At 46.3% G+C, this 23,751-nt stretch overlaps 1 protein-coding gene across 2 annotated transcripts in view; it reads left to right on the forward strand.

The window, feature by feature from the left end:
* Window positions 1-2,695: 2,695 nt before the first annotated feature.
* The window catches only part of LOC137423218 (microtubule-associated protein RP/EB family member 3), a 52,529-nt gene continuing 31,473 nt past the window's right edge, over window positions 2,696-23,751 (forward strand). The window contains exons 1-2 of one of the 2 annotated variants that reach the window (XM_068110125.2): window positions 2,696-2,752; window positions 21,512-21,642. In XM_068110125.2, coding sequence (XP_067966226.2) covers window positions 21,522-21,642 — 121 coding nt within the window. In that variant the 5' untranslated portion in view covers window positions 2,696-2,752; window positions 21,512-21,521. Of the gene's footprint in view, window positions 2,753-19,080; window positions 19,156-21,511; window positions 21,643-23,751 lie in introns of those variants that run through there. The other variant, XM_068110124.2, reaches the window with a different exon arrangement.

Here is a 23,751-nt window from a genome sequence, read left to right on the forward strand (position 1 = left end):
TGCAGCCCGATAAACGGCTTTTCAGTGTTCCCGAGTTGGTTTTGAGAATAAATATCTTCTCGGACGAGTTTGTGTCTTGCCCGTCATTTCGTCCGTATCAAGCAAGAGTCCCGGCTCTTCAATACTACAACTTGCGTGATGAAGATGATGATGAAGAATTAGCTGTGCAGTACTGATGACGATGAAGGTGATGACGATGATGACGATGATGAATGTACTGCACAGCCAGAAAGAGCATTACAGTTACCCATTACGTGGGTAACTAGCGCAAGCTGCCGCATCTGCGTTTTCCATACGCACGACTCTTTGTCTACCCTTCTACTGTACACTATGTAGTATGTACAGTATTTTATTTCTTGTAATATGTTTTAAATACTGTATTTTTCTTATTTCTTTACGTTTTTTTATTTTTTAGGCTAGAAAATGCTTATTTTACCACAAAAATGTTTAAAATAATAGTATATAAAAATACATTTATACCGCAAAATCCCGCGATATAGCGAAAAATCGGCGATATAATTTTACATATACTAGCGAGAAAAACCCGCGATGTACCGAAGCCGCGAAAAGTGAACCGCGATATAGCGAGGGATGACTGTATATATATATATATATATATGTATATTGTAACGGATTTGGGAAACCATGCACTGTGTGTGTAATTCATTGTAAATATACCCCCATTGTAAATAATGTAATGATTCCTGTAAATACCTCCATTTGTGTAAAGGTCAAAGGTCGTCCCTTTAGCTAGTCCATCACATACATGTAGAAAATCATAGGCCCTTCTAAATAGTTATCTCATTATTATATGTCAGTATAAGGCTCTGTTTTTCCACTAGTTCATTGCGTTGCATCAAATGAAATAAGATAGTTCCCCTTTTCAAATTCCCCAAAGCCTCCAATTCCAACTGCATTATTGCCAACTGCATTTGCCTCCATTACGGCGTGGTCAACTCGGAGAAGAAGGGTATGGCCCCACCTCATCATCAGGAGGAGGAGTGAGCTAGCCCCGATCAACCAACCAAGAATGAGGGGGTTGGCCTGAGAGGGCGGAGAGAGAACGATCGAGGAGGTTCGCGAAAGTTCCATGGGCGTGGTTATATAACCCGTCGTGCGAAGCCCCCACCTCAGTTCAGTTCAGTTCAGTTCAGTTGAGGAGGAGCTGAGAGTTCAGTTGAGGAGGAGTTGAGGAGAAGCTGAGAAAGGTTTTTCAGGGAGTTGCGCTGGACCAGAGGCAGATTCTGTGGAGTATTAAGGGAGCGTTGGAGACGCAGGAGGCGGAGGACGAGTGAGAAAGCTGCCGGCGTGAAACCGAACACGTGGAGCTGCCGGCTCCTCGCTGTCAGCCCGGAATGGAGCTGTGTGCCGGGTTTCGCCTCGACCCCAAAAGCGTGGACCGAAGCGCGAGCTTGGAGCCGGACCTCGACGCCTACCACCTGCCTGGACCGTCCTCTGCCGTCCCATACCACCCCTGCCATTCCATCCTTTTGTGTACGTGAGTTTGATTTGTGTGTCTTGTCCCTGGGTATAAGTTAAGCCTGTGTAGATAAGCTAGGAATTGCTCTGTGTCCTTCTGATCCTTCCATTTTCCTGTATATTACTTTGATTTCTTTTCTTCCTTTAGTCTTTTGTAAATAATAATAAATCCTGTTATTTCTTACCTTTGGTTCCTTCTTTCCCATCCGATCGTCTTTGTGATTTCCCCCATTGAGTTCCTGTGGTGCGATTTCGGCCAACGTTTATAATCGGGTTAGTCTTTGTTAAACGGCTCAGATTCCGCAGCTCGCTTCGCTCGGCGTGATCCATAATTACACTGCGGTCCAAGCAGGGGTATCTCCTTGCGTACCGGAAGGCGCTGGTACTTAGGTCATAGGACGGATAGGCCTAATACCCTACCCAGCGCTGACCGGGCGTGACGTCATACCCTCAGGATCGGCGACGGCCAGTATAAAGGACAAGGGGTTAACCCCCCTTGGCAAGGGGAGCGCCGTCGTCCTGTTTCCGTAACAATATATATATATATATATATATATATATATATATATATATATATATATATATATATATATATACAACCCACCACCCCCACTTATATATATATATATATATATATATATATATATATATATATATATATATATATATATATATATATATATATATATATAAATAAATAAATATAATGTGTATCGATAATATTGAATCCGCATCACTTGCTTTAAATTTGAGTAATGAGCGCCGAAAAAGGTAAAGATGATCGAATATGCACACATCTTGATGATATGAGATATGAAAATATCAGTGATGTTGGAGTCAAAATACCATTCACGTGAATTTACACGTGACGTGGACAGACGAAAGTCGTTCGATTAAAGTGAGAGAAAGACGTCGATTTGATGTCATTTGCAACACGTGGAAAAGCTTTTGCCCCAAAATATTGTGAAAGGGGTTTCGCCAAGAGGGTGAAGTTTCAGGTAAGGAGGAGCACGTGATAAATGATGAGTGGATGATAAGGGGGGAACATATCGATAAATATTGAAAAGGGGGAAAGTTAAATAAGGGACGAAAGGACGAATAAAGGTCGAAAGTGAGTATTTTGAAGGAAACGGTAGAGACGAGAATGAGTTGAAACTACGGGGAAGAGACATTGAGAAGAAAGATCGAGTTCAAAGCGACTGAAGAGGGAGATTCTTCAAATCGCACAGACAGATGCGCATGCGCAGTTGGCTCGGTCTCACCGCTTACTGAGGTGAGCCTGTCCGACTATCTTCTCGTTATTCATTCGCACTTCGCTTCCTTTCTCGCTTACACTTCCCGTTGTTTTCGTTTCTCCTTCACTGTTGTCCCTTTTTCGATCGTTCTTTTCAGAACGGCGCTGATCCTGTATATCGCATTATCGTTACCGTATCACGTACTGTGTAACCTACAAAGCGGCCGTAATCATATATACATTATTACATACGTTACTTCATTTTAATACAACGCGATTGTCGATGTAAACAATTAGATACAAATTGTGTTTTAATTTTTATATTTGTCGTGGGTTGTCTTCGTATTGAGCAGCCGCGCCTATCATGACTGTTGAACACTACGCAGTTGGAATGAGTCATGTGATTAGAAACGAATGAATGTTTTGAGATTGATTTGTAGGATTGTTATTTTGTAAGTGGAGAAAATGTGTTATAATGGGAAAGCTTGCAAATCAGCAATGCTTGTCTTCAGTGGTGGGAACCCTCGACACGCAGGTCTCCTCCCACATCACCTCACCTTCACCTCTCCCCGCACCTTCTCTCTCCCCGCACCTTCTCTCTCCCCTCACCTTCTCTCCTCCCCTCACCTTCTCTCTCCCCTCACCTTCTCTCTCCCCTCACCTTCTCTCTGCCAACCCACCACCTCCACCCCTCACCTCACCTTCTCTCTCACACCCCTCCACCTCAACCCCTCGCCCACCTTCTCTCTCACACCCCTAAACCTCCACTCCTCCCCTCACCTTCTCTCTCACACCCCTCCACCTCCACCCCTCCCCTCCCCCCTCCCCCTCCACCCCTCCCCTCCCCCTCCCCCTCCACCCCTCCCCTCCCCCTCCCCCTCCACCCCTCCCCTTCCACCCCTCCCCTCACCCCTCCCCTCACCCCTCCCACCTCCCCTCACCCCTCCCACTCACTCTCTCACACTCCTCCACCTCCACTCCTCCCCTCACCTTCTCTCTCACACCCCTACACCTTTACCCCTCCCACTCACTTTCTCTCTCCCACCCATCCACTCCCACTCCTCCCCTCACCTTCTCTCCCAACCTTCCACCCCACCCCTCCCCTCACCTTCTCTCACACCCTACACCGTTACCCCTCCCCTCACTTTATCTTTCCCACCCCTCCACCTCCACTCCTCCACCTCCACTCCTCCCCTCACCTTCTCTCTCACCATCCTCCACCTCCACCCCTCCCCTCACCTTCTCTCTCACACCCCTCCACCTCAACTCCTCCCCTCACCTTCTCTCTCACACCCCTCCACCTCCACTCCTCCCCTCACCTTCTCTCTCACACCCCTCCACCTCCCCCCCTCCCCTCACCTCTCTCACACTCCTCCACCTCCACCCCTCCCCTCACCTTCTCTCTCACACCCCTCCACCTCCACCCCTCCCACTCACATTCTCTCTCCCACCCATCCACCTCACCTTCTCTCTCCCAACCCTCCACCCGCACTCCTCCCCTTACCTTCTCTCTCACACCCCTCCACCTCCACCCCTCCCCTCACCTTCTCTCTCACACCCATCCACCTCCACCCCTCCCACTCACTTTCTCTCTCCCACCCATCCACCTCGCCTTCTCTCTCCCAACCCTCCACCCGCACTCCTCCCCTCATCTTCTCTCTCACACCCCTCCACCTCCATTCCTCCCACTCACTTTCTCTCTCCCACCCATCCACCTCGCCTTCTCTCTCCCAACCCTCCACCCGCACTCCTCCCCTCACCTTCTCCCTCACACTCCTCCACCTCCACCCCCCACACCCCTCCACCTCCACCCCTCACCTCACCTTATCTCACACCCCTATACCTTTACCCCTCCCCTCACCTTCTCTCTCCCACCCCTCCACCCCCACCCATCCACCCCCACCCCTCCACCCCCACCCCTCCACCTCACCTTCTTTCTCCCAATCCTCCACCTCCACCCCTCCCCTCACCTTCTTTCTCCCAACCCTCCAGCTCCACCCCCCCTCACCTTCTTTCTCCCAACCCTCCATCCCCAACCTCCCCTCACTTTATCTCTCCCACACCTCCACCTCCACGCCTCCCCTCACCTTCTTTCTCCCAACCCTCCACCCCCACCCTCCCCTCACTTTATCTCTCCCACACCTCCACCTCCACACCTCCCCTCACCTTCTTTCTCCCAACCCTCCACCTCCACCCCTCCCCTCACCTTCTCTCTCACACCCCTCCACCTCCACCTCCACCCTCACCCCTCCCACTCACTTTCTCTCTCACACCCATCCACCTCGCCTTCTCTCTCCCAACCCTCCACCCGCACTCCTCCCCTCACCTTCTCCCTCACACCCCTCCACCTCCACTCCTCACCTCACCTTATCTCACAACCCTATACCTTTACCCCTCCCCTCACTTTCTCTCTCCCACACCTCCACCTCCACTCCTCCCCTCACCTTCTTTCTCCCAACCCTCCACCCCCACCCTCCCCTCACTTTATCTCTTCCACACCTCCACCTCCACTCCTCCCCTCACCTTCTCTCTCCCAACCCTCCACCCCCACCCCTCACCTCACTTTCTCTCTCCCAACCCTCCACCCCCACCCCTCTCCTCACCTCTTTCTCCCAACCCTCCAACTCCACCCCTCCCCTCACCATCTTTCTCCCAATCCTCCATCCCCAACCTCCCCTCACTTTATCTCTCCCACACCTCCACCTCCACTCCTCCCCTCACCTTCTTTCTCCCAACCCTCCACCCCCACCCTCCGCTCACTTTATCTCTCCCACACCTCCACTCCTCCCCTCACCTTCTTTCTCCCAACCCTCCACTTCCACCCCTCCCCTCACCTTCTTTCCCCCAACCCTCCACCCCCACCCTCCCCTCACTTTATCTCTCCCACACCTCCACCTCCACTCCTCCCCTCACCTTCTTTCTCCAACCCTCCACCCACACCCTCCCCTCACTTTATCTCTCCCACACCTCCACCTCCACTCCTCCCCTCACCTTCTTTCTCCCAACCCTCCACTTCCACCCCTCCCCTCACCTTCTTTCCCCTAACCCTCCACCCCCACCCTCCCCTCACTTTATCTCTCCCACACCTCCACCTCCACTCCTCCCCTCACCTTCTTTCCCCCAACCCTCCACCCCCACCCTCCCCTCACTTTATCTCTCCCACACCTCCACCTCCACTCCTCCCCTCACCTTCTTTCTCCCAACCCTCCACCTCCACCCCTCCCCTCACCTTCTTTCTCCCAACCCTCCACCCCCACCCTCTCCTCACTTTATCTCTTCCACACCTCCACCTCCACTCCTCCCCTCACCTTCTCTCTCCCAACCCTCCACCCCCACCCCTCCCCTTACTTTCTCTCTCCCAACCCTCCACCCCCACCCCTCCCCCTCACCTTCTCTTTCCCAACCCTCCACCCCCACCCCTCCCCTCACTTTCTCTCTCCCAACCCTCCACCCCCACCCCTCCCCTCACCTTCTTTCTCCCAATCCTCCACCCCCCCCCTCCCCCTCACCTTCTCTCTTAGACTTCAACCAGTTCTTGCAGAGGGATCCTCGGGCTTGGTGTCCCTCCAATGGACAGCACAATTTGAATCATCATTCTTTGATCATGCAAATACCCAGGATTGCAGTTTATAGCTGAGCCGAGATCAAGTTGTGAAGTTATGTTATTGCCAAGTTTTTTTCTGAGTGCTCATAATGTGATGGTTTTTAATATCTCAATGAGGTTCTTCTGTTGCTCTGATTATATCAGCAGATATATTTGATTCATTACCAAATCTGGTGTTGCTTGCTGGACCTTTACAATTGAAACGTTGTCTTGGATAACGTGTCATATCAAAATATCCTTTTAGTCAGGTTCACGATGGAATTTCGTTGGAATTTTTGGGGGATTTGGAAAACTATATATTTTTGGAAACTATATTGTATAGTCAGTCAGAAAACCAATGTTGCTATTTGCACAGACTCCTGTATGGCGGCCATCTTGGATTTTCAAAATTGCCGCCGTAGAACTAATTTTTCTCAATATCTCAGCTTCTAAATAACATAGAGCTTTGATTCTAACGGCTAAACATACATTTTCAAGGGCCCCGAATCCAATGGTAACAAGTTCGATAAGCTAGACATGACCATAGAGCTCCTATGTGGCGGCCATCTTGGATTTTTCAAACTGGCCGCCGTAAACCTGATGTTTCTCAATATCTCAGCTTCTAAACAACATAAAGCTTTGATTCTAACGGCTAAACATACATTTTCAAGGGCCCCGAATCCAATGGTAACAAGTTCGATAAGCTAGACATGACCATAGAGCTCCTATGTGGCGGCCATCTTGGATGTTTCAAACTGGCCGCCGTAAACTTGATGTTTCTCAATATCTCAGCTTCTAAACAACATAAAGCTTTGATTCTAACGGCTAAACATACATTTTCAAGGGCCCCGAATCCAATGGTAACAAGTTCGATAAGCTAGACATGACCATAGAGCTCCTATGTGGCGGCCATCTTGGATTTTTCAAACTGGCCGCCGTAAACTTGATGTTTCTCAATATCTCAGCTTCTAAACAACATAAAGCTTTGATTCTAACGGCTAAACATACATTTTCAAGGGCCCCGAATCCAATGGTAACAAGTTCGATAAGCTAGACATGACCATAGAGCTCCTATGTGGCGGCCATCTTGGATTTTTCAAACTGGCCGCCATAAAACTGATGTAACTCACCTTCTAAAGAGCACAGAGCTTTGATTCATCATTGAGTAAAGTCATCATCATCCTCATCATCGCTTTCGTTCATCACATCTTGAGAGTCCTCATCATTTTGGCACTGGATGTCGCACTGACAAAGGTCTGTACAAGCCAAGTTGTTTGTTCTGCAGGAACATCTAGATGAAGAACAGTCTGTTTTGCACTGACATCTAACCATTTGAATGATGGCCTTGGGGGCTGGAGGCTCCTCAGTTGTGGTTGGTTTCACTTGTCCATCCGTGTCTTTGTAAAAGCCGTTTTGCAGGGGATTCAGCTGAGGATCCTGTTGAGCAATGCTTGCCTGACCCCACACTCTGGCTTGGATATGGACTCTAAGGATGTGCTGCTTGAGAGCTCCAAGAGTAGGAGGAAGCCTGTCACTTTCTGCCATGTGTTTGCAAAAGAGATACCATCGTAGTTCGGGGATGCTGTCGATGTGGATGCCATTTGGAGAGTAAGCAGCGCATACAAAGTTAGCTAGTGTGGACAACATGTCCTCCGTCACTTCAGTTGCATCTGAAAGCATTCGCACGGTGTCTATGACATCTTCACTTGCTTTGAGGTAGACATGCAGCCAGGTTGCTTTGCCTATTCGAGAGAACCTCCCAGTGTTGTCTGCCCCTGTGAAAGCATGAAAGGCTGGCAACGCCTTTGCTCTTTCGACCCCGAGAGCTGTCCACGGTGGCTCTATTTGAAGTATTCCAGAGGCCATGGAAATGGATGTATTCCTCAGCAGTAGGTCATAGTTTGCTATGACTAATACCAGGACATCTGTGTCGGGAGAGAAGAACACCAACCGCATCATGTGGGTTTCGCTGGGATGCCAGCATGGCCTAGTGGATCAACAGGGTGTCAGCTTCTTCATGGTTGTTGTCCTCGAAGAGCAGGTCACTGTTGCTCCTAGTACGCCCTGAAGCAGATGTGATGATCAACTTGGATGAGTGACTGTTGTATTCTAGAGTTTTCGCTGCCAGATAGTCAGTCAGATCAGCCTTTGTTTTGTCATGAGAAAGGAATCTGCTCATTGGGATGTGTTTGATGTTGGTGTCATCTCTGACTTGATACTGTACTGCATCCTTTCCTTGCCTTCTTTTAGCCCTGGTAGCACTCTTCAGAGAATCGTTTTTGTATGTGTCAAAGACCAGTATGATCTCATCACAATCTTTTGTTAGAGACATGAGTCTGTCATTGAAGCATTCACCCAGATCGTTGACTTTCACTACAGTGGCTGGTTTCTTTGTCAGCTTATGCACAAGTACCATCCCATCCACCAGTGCAATCTTCCGACTTGTAGGTTTACTAGATGTGGATGCCATAGTTCTTGTGTCCATTGGATCTTCTTGAAGAACACTTGCAGCTGGTGTCTGCTGCTGATCTTCGGGGTGAATTTCTGCTCTTGCTAACTTGTCGAGGAGATGAATTAACTTCGACTTGTCAGTGCATGGAAGAATTGTCCCATCTGGAGCGAACAGTGCTCTTGGTGTCACAGTGAACTCGTAATTTCCGATGGCATATTTCTGGTTGACGTCTCTGTTTGACTTGGCAAGGACCATGAGCCTTCCGTACAGTTCCTTAGTCTCCTTAAGATCCACAGTCCTGTCTCTGAGTTTCACTGTGGTTCTCTTGTTCCCAGACGTGAACATCTTGTTGTTCTCCTTCTTGACTGGTGCCCAGAGGCTAACATCTCCATTGATACGCTCCGACACGTAGTCTTCATACAACTTCTGACCAGTGACATCAATGTTCAATATCTGTGGTACATACTCGTCTGGGATGTAAGCATTCGTTATCACATTGTGCAGCTTGTCACCTTCAGTGTCAAATGGATTCCCGTGACTCAGTATCGCAGCCTTGATCTTGTTGATTGCTTCATGCTCCCTCTTGACTGCACTTGGACCAAGGTCATGATGTTCTGTGATCTTGTCACCTTCCAGGCCAAACTGATTCTTGAAGTCTTTTGACAGGCATGATAATTCTGGTGTAACCATGAAGAATCTCTGTCTAGCATTGGCATTGTTAGAGATGCCAATCAGTCCAGAGTGAATCTTCATCAGCTTGTTCAGATGTTCACATGCATGATCTGGTCCAATGGATACAAACGGGATGTCATTCTTGGTTACTGATAGATTGCCAGCTCCTAGTTCTTCCCAGGTCCTAGGGTGATTGGTTCTTAGGTCATACATGTCTGTGATGTATCGGGGCCAGAGCCGCTTGTATTTGATCCGGTCCATGGCAAAGAATAACTTGCTCAGTTCTTCTCCAGCTTGGAGGTGAAGCACCAGGTCAGCACTCCGTGATGCTGCCACGAATAACAGGATTGTCTCCACCCGATGTAGATAGTTCATCATTGACTTGAACATTGCATTCTTGGATCTCCGTGCTTCCCACTCCTCGAGTGCCGTCACCACCCCATCAGATGTCAAGACTTGAAGGAGTTTGGTGTTTGCTTGTTTTACAGATTCAGCTTTCGTGCACTTGTTCGTCTCAGCACAGGCAGCTTCTACTCCCTCTGTTGCCTCGAAACACACATCCTTTACTTGTGGGTTGTCCTTCAAGAACTCCTCCAGAACCATTTCATAAAGTGCTACATATGAATATATATGGGCACGGAGAGACCGCTTGTAGTGTGTACATTTCAGGATTTGCCGCGTCGTGGCTGGACCATAGACATCAGCTTCTACCCAAGCATCATCAATGCCTGAGTTCTCCATGGAGGCTCCGAGGGCTCGGAGAGCCGCCATGACAACATGCAGCTCACCCAGTCTGGGGACGACTGTGCGTTGCAAGTCAGGTCTTGCATCCAGCAGTTGCACCACCTTCTCGTAGAGGGCCATGTCAAATGAAATTACAGTGGGATGATCTTCACCAACTGCCAACATCCTTAGCTGACTGGCTTGCATGATCACGGTCAGTAGGGTTGGCCACTCATGCGCCACCTCTGGAAGTAGTGGCAAGGCACCAACCCGAGTCATGGACTGGCATTCAGACAAGAGCGAGTTGTATCCTGCCCAACCTGGAATCTTGCTGGAGTGTTCCCTCGCTTTCATCCTGGATAGAGCAGAAGCAACAACCCATCCCAGTTGTGTCAGTTGATAGGATCTGGAGACCCCCTTGTTGATGACAAACTCCTCTGTTCTCTTCGTAAGCTGTGGTTTCGGCTTGTCACAGTGCAGCACATCTACATGGTATGGAGTGACCGATAGACTCTGTGCATCACCGATGATCAGAGGTTGCGCAACTGGTTCTCCAGGGACATCTGACCTGGTACACTGCAGTAATCGTTGCGTGAGTGGTTCCTTTCCCGTCAGGAGTATCCTCGGCAAAGTCCGTGTTGTCTGCAGCAAAGAACACAAAGGCTCCCCTTTTCAGGAATGGTGGCACGTACAGACCTTCAAACTGCCTGGTGTTTTCTACGACAGCATTGGCAAGAGCAGTTTCCATGAGGAGTAAATGTTGGTAGGAATCTATTCTGGGGTTTAACACCAAGGATCCTTTCTTGACATCATCAGCCTTGCATAAAATGCACTGCTTACAGTTCGTGGACTCCTGGGCTTGCCCCGCCCCTTCACCATCTTGTTGCATCTCACTCATAATGTGACATGTAGAACCGCCATACAGGAGTCTGTGCAAATAGCAACATTGGTTTTCTGACTGACTATACAATATAGTTTCCAAAAATATATAGTTTTCCAAATCCCCCAAAAAATCCAACGAAACTTTAAATCTGGACATACTGAACCTGACTATTTGCTGTGTTTCGACCTTGAAGGCCGCTTAAACTGAACTTAATTTGAACTTTTTAAAGGCAATTTTGAAAAAAAAAAATGCATTTTTTTTTCCTTTGCATTGTGATCGAAGTTCCTGGAATAGCCTCTTTTTTCTTTTTTAAATCAACTGGACTGCCGTCCAGTTGGGTTCATCACATGCTGAACCCTCCATCGTCTGTCGTCGTCGTCCGTTAACTTTTCGACGTTAACACTCTAGCGTCCACAAATATCGACCGATTCTGATCAAACTTGACATGCAGCATCCTTACCCCAAGGAGCAGGTTGGTATTACATTTCAGCCCGATCCGTTGAAAAATGGCGGACGTAAGCGACCATTTTGTTTTTGGTCATGAAAACGACGTTAACACTCGAGCGTCCACAAATATTAACAGATTTTGATCAAACTTAGAATGTTTAACCCTTACCACACAAGGTAGGTTGCTATTGCATTCCAACCCGATCCGTCACAAAATGGCCGCCATAGGCCGCCATATTTTTTCAGCTCCGAAACGACATTAAGACCTTAACGTCCACAAATATTTATGGATTTTGATCAAACTTAGTGTGTGAGACTCTTACCATACAAGGTAGGTTGCAATCGCATGTCAACCCGATCTGTCACAAAATGGCCGCCATAGGCCGGCATATTTTTTCAGCTCTGAAACGACGTTAACAATCTAGCGTCCACATATATTGACTAATTTTCATCAAACTTGGCATGTGAGACCCGACCTACTTTAAAGTTGTCCAGTCAGTTCAGTTGAGTTCTGCTTCCCTGGAAGCTCTAGTTTTTGTATAGAAAGTCGAGGCTCGGAAAAGAGCTAACACATAGAACATATAACAAAGGAAGTGGGAGACAAGAGGGGGAGAGAGAGGGAAGCACAGGAACAGTAGAGAACAGGGACATCAGGGGATCTGTGGAAGAGAGAGGGCTGGGTCGAGGTACACGAGATAAACAAGTGTTTTGGATCCGTCACTTCTGCCTTTGTTGTTATTATATAGTTAGGATTTAAAGAAAGAAAGAGATAGAGATGGCCATGAGAGAGAGATACAGCCGTAGAGTCGTATCGAGGCTGCAAGCGGACTTTTTGTTGATGATGTTTGCGAATGAGTTGAGGCTTCCCGGGAAAGGGATTGTCCGCGACGTCATCACATATTGCGATTGCAATTAAACCTGCGTCAGGTTTCATTACCAAGCGATAGTTATTGTGGAGGTGGAGCAAGCGCCTCCATTACAGGCCGATACGCCATTTTGACCTCGAAGAGGCCATCCGCTTGGTGCCTCTTGTTTTGTCATTGGGATTCCCATATCGACAACATTGTGTTGATCGCCGTTGGTTTTCCATATCGGCTTAATCGTTGGTGGACGTGAGGCGTGGATTACACTCACATTTTGGGTGATTGTTATCCCGTGCCGCCACTGCCCGACCTCCCACCTCGTAACTCTTTGTCTGCACTCGCGCTGATACCTGCCTATTTCTTGCCATCAAGCACAACTTCGAACTTCACCCAGCGTGGGATCCGTGCACAGACTTTGGGGAATGTCACATTCCACTCACGTTTGGCGTATCGGGAGTTTGTTGCTTTGAGAGCATTGGGGAATGATGGTACCATCACATGTATTGTTCATTTGATGCAAGTGACATTTTAATGGTACTTTCTTTAATAGTGTTATTATTGTGTATGTGAGAGTTCCTAACACCATTACTAGTTTTGTTCTACAATTGCATTGGTGTGGTTTTACCATGGTTTATTTGAACACTCAAAAGAATACATCTTTCTGCCGTGTTCCCTCTCGAGACTCTGAGGTGCACCGTAACCGGGGTTTGGGGAGGAAATACGTAACACAAGATGGACACTACAAGGGGCTTTCAGAAAAGAAAACAGGGAATTTGAAGAGGTGGCCCTTTGGGGTGAATTAATGGGGATATCAAAGATCAAGGTTTTGGTTGGGAGAGGATATGAGATGGTGGGGAACAGCTGTTTGAAAGACCTGGAGGGAGGAGTGGGATCGAAGAGATTGTGGGAGTTTGTTCCAGAGGTGGGAAAAAAGAGGAATAAAAGAGTGAAGGTGAGCAGAGAGTCTTGATTTTGGCAGGTTCACGATAAGAGGGTTGCTGGCATATCTTGTGCATCCTGAATAAATATTGGGGGGGGACGGGGGGGGGACAGGGGGGGGGGGCGGGGGGGGGGGGACAGAGCACAGACTGAGCAGGGGGTGCTAGGCCGGAGAGGAGTCTGTAGAAGACAGAAAGACCACCAACCTGCCTGCACAGAATCTTTCCATTGAGAGTCTTGCACTTGAGAGAGAGGCCCTCAGAATCAGCTTCATCGCGGGAGATACCAATGAATCGAAAAGCTTTGGTTTCTTCAGCGTGAAGCCGAGCTAGGTGTGAGGCAGGGGCACCAGCCGAGAGGGGAGAGCAATACTCCATCAAGCTGTGGATGAAAGCTTTGTATGTGGTGAGAAGCTCAATTGTGCCAAAGAAGCACTTCGCACGACGGAGGATGCCCAGTCGGCGACTAGCTTTGGAGGCCAGCTTGGAAATGTGGTTTTCCCAGGAAAAATCATGGCAGATCGAGAAACCCAAAAGCTTGAGTGACAGACCTTATTTGAGAGGATTGTTAAGAAAGTAGATGGGAGGGTTTTCCAGATGGTATTTTCGGAGAGACATAGTGAGAGTGTAAGATTTGTCAGGATTGAAAGACATGTTCCAAGTGTTTGACCAGCTTGTGATTTTTGGCCAGGTCTGCAGAGAGTGAAGAGGCTGCTGCCTGCCGATCTGAGGGATGATAGATGGTATGGCAGAGGGTCGAGTCATCTACAAAAATAGAAAGGGGGGTTTTCCAGAGAGTCTGAGAGATCATTGTTGAGGATTAGAAATATCACAGGGACCAGAACACTGCCTTGAGGAAGTCCTGCCTGGACAGGAAGAGATGAGAGATTTTCATTGAGAGCCCCACGTTGGCGAAGACAGGAGTGCAAGTCCACGAGCCATGAGTGGAGATTGCCATGGATGCCATGAGAGGAGAGCTTCGTGAGCGGTGTGGGGTGCCAGACCGTATCGAAGGGACGAGATGTTTCAAGGGAGACAGCTTTGATCTCCTGTTTGGCAGTGAGGACCTCCATCCATTTTTGAAAAAGCAGAAGCAGCATGTCCAAGGTGGATTTGATTTGAGCTCAAGTAGATGATTTGATTTGAGCTTTGAGAATTGATGATTTTAGCTCAAGCCATTGGGGAAGAGGAAGGATTTAATGTCGGAAGTGATGATGGATTCCATGACTTTGCTGATGATTGGGAGCAGGCTGATTGGATCTGTTTTGCACCTTCTTGTGTAAAGTGGGAATGTTTGCTGATTTCCAAGCAGATGGCAGATGACCTTGAGCAAAAGAGAGGGGAAGAGAACAGAGAGAGGGTGAGATAGAGCAGCTGAGCAGGATTTGTAGGACATGTGCAAGGGGTATTGTCATCCTGCAAGACACCTCTCCCCGCAGGAAAGAAATGCTGCAACATGGAGTGAAGATGATCACTCAGTACCATGAAGTAGCGATTGGCATTGACCTTGCCTTCTAAGAGAATGACTGCACCCAAACCATGCCAGGGAAATGTACCTACACCATTAGAGAACCACCAGAACCCTTAAATGTTGGAACCAAGCACTCAGAGTTCGGAGTTATTTAGGTTGGCACCACACGTGCACTCGTCCGTTTGTCGAGTATGTGGTGAAGGATGATTCATCTGACCATATCACATTTCTCCACTGCTTGTAGTCCATTGGCTGTGCTCTTTGCCCCACTGAACTCACAAACATGCATCAGCAGGGGTTATGAGTGGTTTGTGAACTACAACCCAACTAGTATCCATCTCCCTGTGTCCAGTTATCGGCGGAGTGTTTTTTATGAAACTGGCTGCTCGTGCCCCAGGTTGAAATTTACATCCATTCATCTGCAGTTGAGATGCCTGCTTTGCCTTGCCCTTCCAATGAATGCGTGGATATCGCAATCCTGGAGTATGTGCTTCCGTGCACTGTTGCCCTTTGCTGATGATGTCTTTCTCTTGGAGTGAAGATGATCACTCAGTACCATGAAGTAGCGATTGGCTACTTCACCTAAGACACCATTGCTCCTGAAACATCAGCAACTTCAACTGTCTTTGTCACTGAACCTCTTGCCAAACATTCCCCAAAAATCACCCCCCCCTTTCAAAGTCAGAGGTTTGAATGGCCGAATAAAACAAGGAAATTGACTGAGGAAACTGCTCAAGAAGATTTTAAAAACATAAAAATTTCAAAGACAAAATCACAACCATAATCAAAACCAAGTCAATAACAATAAAACAAAACAAAAGTCCTGTCACAAATCAGAGTTCAATGAAATAAAAAATATTAATAACAACAAAAAAAATCTATTTTCCACCCTGGTTATCCCCATAACCTCCGCCGCCCCCAGAGGGGGGGACAAAGGTGAGAGGTGGGGAACTTGTCGTGGGAAAGCGAGAGCAGATACGGGCATGAACAGGGGAGAAACCTGAGGGACCTTCTCCCTCCTCCCCCCCCCCCCCCCCTCCGCTCCTCTGGTGGCCTCTCCTCTGGCACCTTTGCATCGTCCGTTCATCTAAATCATCAATGTCCTCATGGGTGGAGGAGGAGCCCTCATTTCCAACCTCTGGCAGCGGAATCTCTTCGATCGTCAACGGAGGTTATTTCCCCCGACCCCATCACCGGGGCAACCACTTCTTGTGTATAGTCCTCCCCTCCAACCACAGTGGGACCAGCACATTGCGTATCTGTATCCAGGTTGTCGTTCTCTCCTTTCTCTCCTCTACCTTCTCCTCTTCCTCTTCTTTGCTCCTCTCCTCCTCCTTTCCCTCCACACCCTCCACCCCCATCCTCCTTTACTGTGGAGGACAGGGGGAACAGCAGCCACGACACCTGCACTTGCCCCTGGGCCAACACCCCGCCCCTGCCTGCAGATGTACGCATCCTGCTGGCATAGCTCAACTTGCAGAAGCGGAGGTGTCGCCCAATGTCCAATGTGCCACAGAGGTTGCACTGCACCTGGGCAGTGCTGTGTTCCCTCAAATGTCCCAATCTGCTGCACTGAGTGAAAAACTGTTCTTTGCACTCATTCACAAGGTGACCGCAACTGCGGCATTTTTTCTGCTGTCAAATCTAAACAACCTGCTCACAATCCATTCCAATCACGATCCCTTTAGGGATGTGGGTGACCGTGCCATCAACCTTGACCCAGGACGTAATTCTATACTGCCGAGCTCCAGTCCTTACACCCAAACCATTTTGGATAAGCCATCGTGGGGTCATAACATATCTCGACAACCAAAACTTCACATTGTAATCTGATAAACTCTGATTGTAGAGGCGGACCATTACGACCCTCTTATGGTCAGAGAGGGCCTGGACCACCCAATCAGCCAGAGACCCAGCTGACCGAATGGCAGTCCTCCGCACCCAGAACTTGGTAGGCCTTTCACTGGATAGGAGGAAGGCTGGGATTAAGCAGAAAGGGAAAGATTAACGAAAACACAGGACTAACAGGACAAAAAGTAGAAAATAAACAAATCAACGACATGGGGAAACAGAAAGCGAGCGAAATGAACACAACAATGTTGAGTTTGGGTCGTGATGATACAAACAAGTCTACACCGAGGCCTTTTTTTTTTTTTTTTTTAAAGATTTTGTACTTGCTATTGAAACCCATCGTTTGCATTGAATGTGGTTACCAGCCATGAGAGAAATACATTTTAATCTCAGGCAGCAGGAAAGTCGAACAAAAAGATTTCAAGCAAGTACATTGCCTTTTTTAATTGGTATTCTTAATAGTTTGTAATACTTTGTCACCGATTTCTGTTTTAATATTCATCTTCTATTTGAAGCCATGTCTGCTTATTTCATTCTGCATTTTTTGTTATTTCATTCTTTGAACCCTTTTTGGATTTATATTTTTTATCTTGTAAGCAATCTTTGATTGTAAATTATGAATATATATGCATGTGCAATTCAGCCATTGGCTACCAGACAGGCTTTTAATAAACCATTTTGATTGATTGCTTGAACAAGACTAACAAGCTGCCCAAGACAGAAAAACACGGTGAGCGTTTTGGACTCTTGTAGACATGCTAGCCATAATTACAGGCAAACAGGATATATATATATATATATATATATATATATATATATATATATATATATATATATATATATATATATATATATATATATGTATATATATATATATATATATATATATGTATATATATATATATATATATATATATATGTATATATATACAGTGGGACCTCTAAATCCGAATTTAATTCGTTCCAGCGGCAGTTCGGATTGGGAAAAGTTCGGAATTAGAAACTATTTTCCTCATAAGAAATAATGGAAAGTGAATTAATCGGTTCCTGGACCCCAAAAACCCATTATCAAGACACTGTTAACTGCAAATACACATGATTCAAGGTAAAATAAGATGAGTAAATGCCCTCAATATCAAATAATAATAATAATAAAAACAAGAAATAAATGTACTGACATGAAAATAACTGCATTTACCTTAGTGGAGAGTTCTGATGGTGCATGTGGAAGCTGGAGAGGAGGAAGGAGGGAGAGGGTTTTATTGCTTGGAAGGTGAGGCACCTTCCAAGCTAACATCAGATGACTGTGCTTCTGGTGTTTGCTCTCTTTGTCTCTTAACACCACTTGTAGAGGGTTGGGGCTCATTAGGCTTGCTTTCTTTAGAGAACCACCTCTCCAAAGTTGCCTGGTGTTGGCGACTATTCTTAATTTTGCTGAAGTGGTCAATCACATTGTCACTGAACAAGTTAATGCTCCTGTTAACCACTGCTTTATTAGGGTGCCACTTTTCAACAATGGCCTGTGTTTTTGACCAATGGAAGCACAGTTCTCTAATTTCAGCACTGGAAATATGAACGACGCTCGCGGGCGGGAAATATGAACGACGCTAACGCTATGTTGGCGGTTCGGTTATAGAAATACATTCGGAATTAGGGACAAAATTTTCTCGAATTTACGGTTCGGAATTAGAGTAGTTCGAGATGAGGGGCGTTCGGAATTAGGGGTCACTACTGTATATATATATATATTGCTACGGTTTTTAGAACCTTCACTAGTAAATTTTGGTAAATGTTTCCCTTATAAATGTTCCCCTGTAAATATCCCCATCAATTGGCTTGTTAAAGATCGCACCCTAGTTCGTCCATGTACAACACGTAGCGAACCAAAGGACCTCTCCGTAGTTATTTCATTATTATGTGTTTCAGTTAAGGATCTGTTCCCAATAGTTGAATCTGCGTTGCATTAATCAAATAAGATAGGCCCCTTTCAATTTCCCCAATCGTCTCACCCGCGCTTCAAAGTAGCATTCGGGCGGCATTCGGGCGGCGTTCTCTGCTCCTTGCCTTGATTCGGTTGTTGGCCCCAAACCGCCATTGCGCACGCGGTCTCAGAGCCGAGGAAGAAGGGGGCGGGACCACAAGAACAAGGTGTGGCACGTCGACGCACCATCAGAGGTGGAGCCAGCGAGTCCTTACCAGCCAACCAGGGCTGACGAAATACCATCATGGGCGTGGCTCTAGGAAGCGCGCATTGATCTGGAAGCGCGTAATATAAGCGCCAGCGTGAGCCTTTTGAGAGAGTCGACTTGGGTTGGAGACGGCGCTTGGTGGGGTCTGGCTGAGAGAGATGAAGCTGCGTGGAGCTCTCTGACGAGCTGCTTCGAAAAGCCCCTACCGCGTGGACGAATACGTGCAGCTGCCGCCGGGTTTTCGCCTCGAGCCCGGAGCGTGGACTGGAGCCAACCTCGACGCTGCGCACCGGCCCGGACCTTCCTACTCTGTCACCTGCATGGACCCTTCTCCTTCTTCCAGTCGTTCCTGCCTGCCATCCCCTGTCGTGTGAGTCTGTTTGTTTGTCCTGGGGAATAATATAAGACTGCTTAAGGCTGCCCTGTCTTCTTCTTCTTCACTGTATATTACTTTCGTTTCCTCTTCTTCTTTGGTTTTGTACATAATTAATAAATGTCTGTTATTTCTTACCCTTTTGGTTTCATTCTTCCCTGATCGCTTTAGTCCCTTCTTCGCATTGAGTACCTGTGGCACGATTCGGCCAACGTTCGGAGTCGGGTTAGTCAATTGCTAACGGCTCGAATCGCGGATTGCTAAACCGCTCGGCAAATACCATCTTGTCCGTGGTTCGAGCGGTACTTGTCTCCCTGCTTTGCGGAGGGTTTGGTAAAGGTATTCGGGAGAACACCTTGACCATTAACCCTGACCAATTTCACCCCGCAAAGGAGCGTTATAAGTACCAGGACTAGAGACGGCCAGCTTAACAGGCCAAGGGGATTAACCCCCCCTTGTTAAGGGGAGTGCCGTCTCTGAGATCCGTAACAATATATATAAGACAAGAACAAGCCGATTCGATTTTGGTACCGGTTTGGATGCAGATACAAAACATAAACTGTTCAGCTTGGCAGAGGTATGCACTCTATCGAGTGCCATCCTATTTGAAGATTTGATAGCAAAGGCTCAAGAGGTTAAAAAAAGTTTGGGCCTCGACACACACACACACAGACACACACACACACACACACACACACACACACACACACACACACACACACACACACACACACACACACACACACGTAATTACATTGGGGGGGGGGGGGCATTGCTCCCATTTACACCCCAAAAACGTATTGTTGGCAGTAGGTTTTCTTGGAGGCAGTTGTGGTGAAATGACCAAAATGCAGACCTGTAATACATGGCACGTCACTAGTGTGACTTCACAAACAAGGGACTAAGCTCCAATGTTTCCACTCCATATGCATCCGTTATTATTGGTATAACATTAGGGCGGTTGGGATTTTTCATTTTAAAAGGAACGAGCAGAGTCCCCACCATCTTCGTGAGTCGAGTTTTTGCATAGTTGCTGAAAAAAGTATTGTCTCTGTTTTGCAAGAAGACCATAGTTATTTCCATGATGTGCGCCAAAAAGGTTATAGATTGTCTAAACTCTAAAGGGTACGTTCCAATAGACTTAGTTCGGGTCTAAGAGGTTCAAAGGGTGTAATCTCTCAATCATGTAAAAAGGGTCTGAAAAGGTCTAAATGGTCAAGGGTCCAACCTATCGAACATGTCTGATAGGTGAAAGGAATCTAAATGGTGTTAAGGTCTAAGGGGTCTAAAAGGGGTCAAGGGACTTGAGGGTTTGTAAAGGTATTAGGGTTATTAAGGGTATTATTGGTTCTTAAAAGTCTTACAGGGGCCTGAGGGATCTTGGGGGTCTTAACGGTTTTGGAGGTTTTCAGGTTCTTTGGGGTATTAGTGGTATTTAGGATCTTGAGGGTCTTGGGTTCTTAAGGTTCTGAATGGTTTTAGTGTCTGAAGCACTCTTTGGGGTTTCAAGGGGGCTAAAGGTATAGAAGGGTCTGTTACTTACATGCACGCACGGATGCATTCCCAGCTCCTTTTATATACAGAAAAGTGCATCCATCCAAAAAATAACTAGATCTACTCCGATCTCGACTTTTCACCAAAAAAAGTATATATATATATATACTTTTGGACCCCTTCAAAAAATGGTCATATATATAAAAATTCTATATATATATATACATATATATTGTACAATAAAAGACATTTCCTGTATTTGTAGCATGGAAATTCTACTATTTAAATAACGTAATGCTTTATCGAATCGAAAATCGAGCTTCACCAAATTCATGTCATGGGCATTAACTATACCTCACTGCCTCCCCTCCCTGCAGAGTGTGGGGAGACGACTTGCGATTTTCACCTGTACATGATGCGGAATAGTGCAGGTGGTTAACCACTGATCCCTGCCGGAGGAAAGGGGATATTGTTAGGGTGGAAACGATGCCAATTCTGAACACAAATTCTCTCGCTCCCTCTGGGGGTGGGTATGACAAGTACATGGAAATAGGGCACAGGAGGATGCCATTTGGCTCGTAATGCCTGTGCTTTTTGCATGCAGATGAGACCACAGTGCAGGAAGCATTAACTAATCCCTGCGTGAAAGGCCTTACTGTTGCCCTACGCTACTCTTTACCCTCATGCTGACCCCTTGTTATGAACCACAGCCAGACAGTGAAGTTTCCTTTTGTTTGCTGATGCTTGCATCTTCCCTGTTTGTGTGTTCTCAACAAGTTTGATGGATTGTGTTGGTTTTTCTTATCCCATTAACACGATGCTGTACTTGGTAATGTCTCAAACGTTTGTGACATTCTAGGTTTGGCAATATGGCGGTGAACGTGCACTCAACTTCGGTGACCAGCGACCACCTCAGCCGGCATGAAATGCTTGATTGGATAAACGACTCGCTACAGCTCAACTTCATAAAAATTGAGCAGCTCGGTTCAGGTATTTATTTGCACTTCCTCCAATATTCCTTTTTGTCTTGATTTTTTTTTCTTTCCTTCGAAAAGTGCATCATGCAATTATGCATCACATATTTCTTAAACTTTTTAGTATTGTGATTTTAATTACATTCTTCAGTTGGCATTTTTTAAAGGCGTAGCTCATCGGGCAGAGCCGTATAGAACAGTGTTTGTCCGTCTGTATGTATGGATGTATGTCCCCTCAAACGTAGAGCAATCAGAGCTGAGAATCTGATCACATGACAGGGTGATGTGATTACATCTGATGTCATTATGGCGGTACGGCTGCTGACTCTCCACGCACCACCATTTTGATTTATATGCCGTTCATGCCAAACATATTGTCAAACCTATCATATATCACAATCGCCATGCTCTACCTTTACATTTTTCATTCAGTGTGAAACACAAAAAACCGATTGTTAAAATTACCATCAAATATCGAAAGCATCGGCATTATGTCTCTTTCAACAATACGGTACGTATAGGCCTTAGGCGTTATGACTCACCGTCCACTTCGGACAAATTAAACCCAGGTTTCTTAATACAGTGGTATCGTTTCAGCAGTATCGTTTTCGTAGTAATAATAATATTACAGTAAATATAACCATAACACATTAATTCCAATGTCGTGAATGTAAAGTTGATGGATTTAAGCGGTGTAACCGCAGAAGTAAGGAATTCACCTCGTTTTAAAATATATATATATATAATTTTCGTAATGGTATTATTATAGGAAATCTAATCGTAACACTAATCCCTTTGTAGTGACTGCAACGTTACTGGAGGTTTTATATATATATATATATATATATATATATATATATATATATATATATATATATATATATATATATATATCATTCAGAAAGTATTCAGACCCCTTCACTTTCTTCAAATTTTGTTATGTTGCAGCCTGATGCTGAAATCGTTTAAATTAATTTTTCCCTTCATCAATCTATACTCAATACCCCATAATGACAAAGAGAAAACAGGATTTTAGAAAGTTTTGCAAATTTATTAAAAAGAAAAAACTGAAATATCACATTGACATAAGTATTCATACCCTTTGCTATGACACTTGAAATTTAGCTCAGGTGCCTCCCATTTCTCTTGATCATCTTTGAGATGTTTCTACACCTTGATTGAAGTTCACCTGTGGTAAATTCAATTGATTGGACATGATTTGGAAAGGCACACACCTGTCTATATAAGATCTCACAGCTGGCAATGCATATCGGAGCAAAAACCAAGTCATGAGGTCGAAGGAACTTCCTGCAAAGCTCAGAGACAGGATTGTGTCGAGGCACAGATCTGGTGTAGCCTACAAAAAAAATCTTCTGCATTGAAGGTTCCCAAGAGCACAGTGGCCTCCATAATTCTTAAATGGAAAAAGTTTGGAACAACCAGGACTCTTCCGAGAGCTGGCCGCCCAGCCAAACTGAGCAATCGGGGGAGAAGGGCCTTGGTAAGAGAGGTGACCAAGAACCCGATGGTCACTCTGACTGAGCTCCAGAGATCCTGTGTGGAGATGAGAGAAACTTCCAGAACGACAACCATCACTGCAACACTCCACCGATCTGGACTTTATGGCAAAGTGGCAAAATAAATTTTTTTGAACAACAAAATTCATTCTTTTCTGTTTTGCTGTGTTGAACCACAAACATTTCCCACTTCATTTTGATTTAAAGAATCTTTGCGAGAATGATTTAACAAGCATTTCTTGCAGTTTTTTTTTCTTCTGTTTGCACCAGAAGATATGAAAACGGTTTGGTGGCATATGGTAATTTGAGTTACTATGGGAAAAAAATATTTGTCTAAATGCATCACACCTCTTTCTTAATTTTATAGCCTGGTGTTGGCTTAGTGGTTAGGGTGCTGGCTTGGGATCCTAGGATCCTGAGTTAGAATCCCGGTCGATCGTTGAATTAACACCAAGGCGGTTGATTCAGCCCGTCATCCTTCCGAGGTCGTCAAATTGAGACCAGCTTGCTGGGGACGAATGAGCCATTCCGGTATCCTGTATCGGAGTGGCGACCTATTCAGGATTGTGCCCAATAGCCAAGGAAACTGATTCGGCTGCCATATGTAT

The sequence above is a fragment of the Myxine glutinosa genome, chromosome 3, assembly GCF_964187855.1.
Source record: "Myxine glutinosa chromosome 3, kmMyxGlut1.1, whole genome shotgun sequence".
In the NCBI taxonomy this organism is placed as follows: domain Eukaryota; kingdom Metazoa; phylum Chordata; class Myxini; order Myxiniformes; family Myxinidae; genus Myxine; species Myxine glutinosa.